Raw genomic sequence first — 6587 nt, forward strand, 5'->3', positions numbered from 1 at the left:
GTGCCACCTCTTGGCGATTTACTTCACGCATTTTTTTTTTTTTTTTTTACGTTGTGCATGTGTGTAGCGTTGTAACAACAACTTGAGGGGGAAAGAGAGGGCCAATCTTTAAAGCGCTAGGCGTTGCGAGTGCCTGATTCGCTCAAGAACACCGATCTCTATCGCGCTTCCCGCTCCCACGAGTGAAGCTGGTGAAGCCACCGGACGGCCATCTTGCTAGTAGACGAATTGCGGTTTTGCAAGCGTTGCGGAGGCTGGCGGCAGCGTGCTGATGACACGTTTCCTACTCGTTCGCCGTCATTTGCGGAATAAATATTTTTAAGACCCTGTTTAAGCGTTCAGACTTGCCGTTGAGAACACGTGGAAATTTTTTACAAAAGGCTGCAGGAAAAGGGCACAGCTCTTCGAAAGCAAGTTTCGCCAGCTTCACGGCGTCCTCAAAGCTTCCTTGGCGCGCCAAAATGCTGCATCCCTGTGCCTTCACACGCTTGAATACCCATCAAGAATCGGCGCCGCGGCAAAGTTTTGAAGGTATGTCGTGCGTAGATGTTTTTGCATCATATATCGGCTGCGGCGCTCTGGATCGTCCAGCTGTTCCGGCGACTTGTTATCAATAACGGGTGAAAACAACCTGTACGGTTGCTCTTATGCACTATTAACCACGACCTCCTCTATACAGGAGGTCGTGCTACTAACCACGTAGAGGAGATTGTGCTATTAACCATGGCTATGCTTTAAATCTACTTTAAGGGCCCGTTCACACTTGCGACTTGGGACAGTCGCTGCAGCGACTAGCGACAAGAGACTGGCGACCACCAGAGTTAAAACCTGATTGAGCGACCGACGAGTCGCCAGGCTCGCTGCCAACTTAACGGATAATAATCAACACCTTCCCGTGCCGGCTGAGCGGTTTTTTCTGATCAAAAGTGCCGGCAAAAGGAGGAGGAGAGAAGAGAAAAAAAAAAAAAAATAACTACCTTAATGTTGTTTCGGAACGTAAAACAACGGCTAGATGTGCGCTCCTTACGTGCCGAAAATGTCGCCGATCTCGTTCTAGGCCTGCCGCTTTTTGTCCCGATCCTTTGAGTCGGGGTGCCACTTATTGTAAAGAAACGGGTAGTCTTTGACAGCATTAATAATAGGGAGTTTTCGTAGACCGCGCTGGCTCCTCCGCTAAGCGTTCCGCAACGAAGAAGTTGATACTGCGCCTGCGCGCCGATAGCCTTGACTATGGAGTTCCCGCTATCGTAGCGGGTTGCGGAGGGCCTTGCGGGACGGCGAAAACGATCTACGAAAACTCCCTAATAGCTTCCGCGGAGAACTCCATGCCAGTTACCGCTGCCGTGCGCGCGCCGCTATTTCCCGCGGGAAGCAGAGCCGAATGTAAACAAACCCACGCATCACTTCCGATGGGACTGTGATTGGCTCCGCCGTCCAGTGACTCGTTTTTGCGACTTGAGAAATCGGTTAGGGAGCGACTGCCCAAAATCGGTCGCTACCGACCTGTTCTGGTTGCTCCGCGACTAAAATCTAGTCGCTAAAGCGCGAAACACATGTACGACGAAACCGTCCGATCCGACGTCCGACCGCGCAATACGACGGTCGGAGGCGAGGGTTTTCAACGCTCTCCGATGCTACGAAAACCCTCTCCCCCCAAGGTCATTCCGGCAGTCCGCACGTCGGATCGGACGGTTTCGTCGTCCATGTGTTTCGCCCTTAAAGGGGGGAAAGCAATCTGTACAGTTGCTCTTATGCACTATGAACCATGGCTATGTTCCAAATCTACTCTAATAGATCACATGTCTGCACAAATAAAGCAACGCTGTGGAGCAAGGATGGTTTTCGAAAACAAAAGTACATGACGGCGAGATTGGAAATCTTTAGGCGCGGCCTATACGGTCGTGTGCAATTGGTTGACCAATCACAATTAGGCGAGCTGCACTCAAACTTGATGTCACGTGCTGCAATTGTTGATAATGAACCAGACCACTAATCAGCGATGAGGAGCTGTGTGCCCGGTATTCTGTAAACTGTTTAACGACTTAAAAAAAGAAAAGACGTACCTTTCCCCCTCTTCCGTCGCCATTGGACGCTGGATGAAGCTCGTTTTTGGACTGCGAGTTACAAAAACAGTCGTCAAAGTAAAGTAAAACGCTGCTCCAGTCATATACAGCTTCACGCATATTGTACTTGCAAAACACATCCACGCGGCGTCAAATATTGATTGGTATCCAAGAGTGCGAAGGCACAGAGACGCAGCACTTCTGCGTGCCAAGGAAGCTTTGACAACGCCGAGAGACCAGCGAAACTTGCTTTCGACAAGATGTGCCTTTTTCCTGTGGCACTGCGTTTTTGTAAAAATTTCCAGTTCTCAACGGCAAGTCTCACCGCTTACACAGGGTCTTAAAAAAACTTCTTCCGTGAACGACGACGAACGAGTAGAACACGTGTCATCAGCACGCTGCCGCCAGCATCTGCAGCGCTAGCAAAACCGCAATTTGCCAATGAGCAAGATAGCTGTCCGATGACTTCACTAACGCAGCAGCGACCAAGCAGGGAAGCGCGATCCAGAGAGATCAGTGCTCGAGAAGGCTGGCGAGCGAACCTGCCGCCAAAGCTTTCTGTTCTGGCCGCTAGGTGACGTCGACTTTGCTGGAGTCGTCATTACCCCATTACTCCCTCTCACAAACGTCTGCAGTTGGTCTGGAGTGCTTACGAAAAATATGGGTGCAGAGCGAGCACATGGCTTTTGAACGTGCCTTTTACATGCTTTTATTTGCTCGTACAGACAAAAACGGTAGGCTTTTGTGTCTGCAAGTATCCGGGTTCTCTGCGATTCTCAGGCTATATGTCACAATATTTTTGTGAAATCCAAGCCACTGCTTTACAAAGAAGTGGTGCCTCCTGTTGGAGACTTGGTTCAAGGATATCCTGGTGTGAACTTTGGGGTAACAAAGGGTGCCACCAGGAAGAGGAGGGGGGAAGCTTGTTGGTGCGAACTTGGGGCAAAAGAATAAGCCACAGTGGGCACAAAGGCAATGTTTTGGGAACTCGATGTAGGTCACCCTAACTTAGTTCGAGTCAAAAGAATATGGTTTCCTTGCTGGAAGAAATGTTCACGCTCGCTCTTGCCATGCATTCGCAACTTCACACCAAAAACACTCTCGAACTAGGAATTTAAAGAAAGAGCAGCAAAAAGACTGTTTTGAAAGGTGCTCAAACCTTTTGGGGCACCATTAGGGTGGTAAAAGAGGGACATAAGGGAAATATTTTGAGCATACTATATAAAGACGGCCAGTTTCGCTCCATAAACAGTCGTTATGTTGCACCTTAATTTCTCGAGTAGGTTGCCGACAAACTTGTTTGCCACGACGGTGTTTACAGGCCAAATCTTCCTCCTCTGTAAGGGGCCTCTTCCTTTGTGGCATGATCTTGGGCAGCAGCGCACACGGCCCGCACGCAAGGGCCGCTGTGAGGAAAGACAAGTAGCTGCACGAACAGATGTATTGAGCGACCGTTCTCGGTGGAAATCCAAGAACTGGGATCTTGACAAAGATATTCAGGTTAAGGTGGGATGAGAGTAACTGCATGCTTTGCTTCTAGTTACTCTAGATGAGATTGCCTACGAGTGCCCACATTGGCCTCCTCGCTTTTGCCTCGCTGCTCCTTCACCGAGGCTACTTTGGACAGACGGCCACCGGGAAGTGCTAGGTGGGGCCTTATAAAGGCTATGCGTTTAAAATATTTTTTCTAAATGCGCTGCACCATCACTATGGCATGGCACCAGTCAAAGCTGCCTGCATGAGCGTGTGGCTTCATGTAGCATTTCATTTGATCACACTCGTGTGCAAGATGTGATAGCCACGTACTGATGCCATTAGCGGCGATAGTACTGTACACTATCGCCTGTGTGAGGGACAGTACAGTTCACAAAAATTTTAGTCAATAGCAAGTTCTTTTAGAGAAACCTGCTCAACCCTTTCCCCTTGACAGAACCAGTCTTGACTTGCTCGAAGGCTTACTCTCTAGGTCCATTCCGTTGCCAAGGGTTGCTTTCGTGTTTTGGAAGCCTTGTTTTCACAAGTGATTGTTCTTTGTGTACCTTAACACTGCAAATTGGTGCAAAATCTATTCAGCAGCAAGTTCCAAAATGAACCCTTTACCTTACCGCTGGTGGCTGATGTACATGTCGATCTGACTGTGACTAAAGAGCGAAGCAGGCTTACAGACCCAGATCATATCACCATTGTTAGTCAACGTTTCTTCGTCTGCCACTAGCAAATGGCAGTGCGACCAGAGCATGTGTAAGGGAGACGACAATGCTTGTCCTGAACAGGTTCCCCAAAAGAAAGATTAAGTACTGTTTTTCATCACTCCATCTAAAAGGGATGATAATTGATCAGTCATTCACATTTGGAAAGCTAAACAACTAACTCTAGCACAATTCGTATAACAAAATGTGAAACTGTTGTAAGAGTGCATGGGTTGCATGGGCGTCAAGCTTTACCCCAACACTAGCACGCCATACATTGCTATCTCCCAAGTACAATAAATATCAATGTGTCCTTCCTATAAGCTCTTTCCTTTTCCCCTTTCTTTCAGTGATTCACTGATGCCCCATAGGCTAAGTTGAGGCACAAGGTATGTAAATGCATGGGGCGCATGGCCCCGTTGAGCTTTTGCGCGACATTGAGAAAATCTCGGTGACAGTGCAGACAGGAAAACTTCTTTCAGTTGCTCTTGTGCTTGCGAACTGTGCCCCCTGATTGACTAGTAAAACCCGTAGTGCACCCTGGCCCGATGGTGTGCCTAAACCGTGGGTCACGACGGCAAGGTCAAGGCCTCGGCCTTCTTGTCGCGCACACTGACGCAGGCACAGCCGCGGACGTAGAAGCGAAGTGGCTTATCCGCGGACTCTTTGCCCGCCCCGTCGATGCCGATCCTCGTTGCCACGACCACGTCGCGGGCCTCCACGTCACCGCCGTCCCGCTCGAGCCATAGGGTCTGGCTGTCCGGCAGGAACTCTTTGTTCAGCGCCGCTTTGTCGATGGCCATGGCCAGGCACAGCTTGGCCGGCCCGTTGCACAGCTCGCGCTCCTTGAGGCCCCTACCGCAGTCCTTGCGTCTGGCACCTCGCAGCGTCCGCATGATCTCGAGGCCCTCGATGGGCACTGCGGCCCGCAGTAGTACGGCCGCGCCGTCGCCCTCGCTCGAGATGTTAAAGCAGTGGTACATGCCGTACGTGATGTAGACGTAGGCCGTGCCGGCCTCCATAAACATGGGTTCATTGCGCTCGGTGCGTCGGCCCTGGAATGAGTGAGACGCCCGGTCGTCGCGGCCCGGGTAGCACTCGGTCTCGACGATCCTGCAGCGCAACAGGGTGTCGCCTGGCAGTCGTCGCGCCAGCACTTTGCCCAGCAGGGCCCGCGCCAGCCGTTCGCAGGACAAGCCGAAGAAAGAGCGGTTCAGTCGAAACGATAGCGGCACTGCAACCATCCGGTGTTTCGTCGGCTCTTCAAGCACGTCGCCTTCATGTCCGAGGGCTCTTTTGACACCCTTGGGCGTTAACTCGCTGTTCATGTTGCGAGTGCAGTCAGTGCAGTGCTCAGCTAGTTAACCAGCAACTCGCGGAGCAGCTTCGTACTATTCGTACCACATTCGTACTTCGTTCCTGGTCAAACAAAAAACAGTGCAAAAAAATAATGGCCGATAAATGATAGGATATATAACTAAGGCTGCGTACGAATCGGGCGGCGTCTTGCGCCACCTAGTCGACGTTAAACTTTTTTTTTTTTTTTTTTAATAATTGTTTATCAACAACAAAGGTGTTGCCACCTTGGTGGTGCATTTTACATTGTGAAATTTAAGGCAAACCTCTATTTCTGTGAAAAATGAGAACGTCCTCGAGAAATAGGCTACTTCCATAAATCCCTCCGAGCAACACTGCGCGCGTTGCACAGGGAAGGAGAGCGGCATGTTTTCGGTTTCGATCCAACACGTCGAGAAGAGATCATAGCGTGGATTATAAATAACCGTTATCTCATGTTTCCTGGTCCCAAGCGCATCTTTTTGGGTCTCTAAACTAACCTAGATGGCCACACTTCGAAGCTTCAGCACAAGCCCGAACCATACGTAAAGCTTGTCTTGACACATGCTTGTTTCTTTTTGTACTCGAGCCTTCTGTTAGCGTTTCGAGGTACGTGGTCAAGCCAGTGCCGGGAATCTCGACGCTGCGAACCTGTGGGGTCTCGCTTGTGTACGAGTCGGCACGCTGTAACAATCAATAAGTTCGCGTACACCGAGCTCGCAACTTTACCTTATTGTTGCTGGTCAGCAAGTTTGTTCAAGGAGGATGGAAGGGTAGGAGAGGGCATGACGTCAGCCGCGTAAGCCTCCACAAGCCATGCTCCCTTGATGCCTCGCCTCTTTCTCATTTTCCTCCTCACCCTCCTCCCTTATCAGGCCAATGTGACCACATCACGTGACCGTAGCTAGCCTTCGATATGATAAAACCTACCGGACGCAGCGCGCGCAAGCCTACAAGGAATCCTTCTACAAGCAACCATCCATCCCACACATGACATGTC

General features: G+C 50.3%; 1 protein-coding gene across 1 annotated transcript; it reads right to left on the reverse strand.

The window, feature by feature from the left end:
- Positions 1-2651: 2651 nt before the first annotated feature.
- On the reverse strand, positions 2652-5702 carry LOC8027350 (probable DNA-3-methyladenine glycosylase). The gene has a single exon (XM_042286396.1). The coding sequence runs from the start codon at positions 5578-5580 to the stop codon at positions 4822-4824; it is 759 nt and encodes a 252-aa protein (XP_042142330.1). The 5' UTR covers positions 5581-5702; the 3' UTR covers positions 2652-4821.
- Between the last annotated feature and the right edge of the window lie 885 nt (positions 5703-6587).

The sequence above is a fragment of the Ixodes scapularis genome, unplaced genomic scaffold (genome assembly GCF_016920785.2).
Source record: "Ixodes scapularis isolate PalLabHiFi unplaced genomic scaffold, ASM1692078v2 PGA_scaffold7__128_contigs__length_106722199, whole genome shotgun sequence".
NCBI classification, from domain to species: domain Eukaryota; kingdom Metazoa; phylum Arthropoda; class Arachnida; order Ixodida; family Ixodidae; genus Ixodes; species Ixodes scapularis.

Coding starts and splice junctions, on each gene's coding strand:
- LOC8027350 (XM_042286396.1), bottom strand. CDS start 5,580: ATGAACAGCGAGTTAACGCCCAAGGGTGTCAAAAGAGCCCTCGGACAT.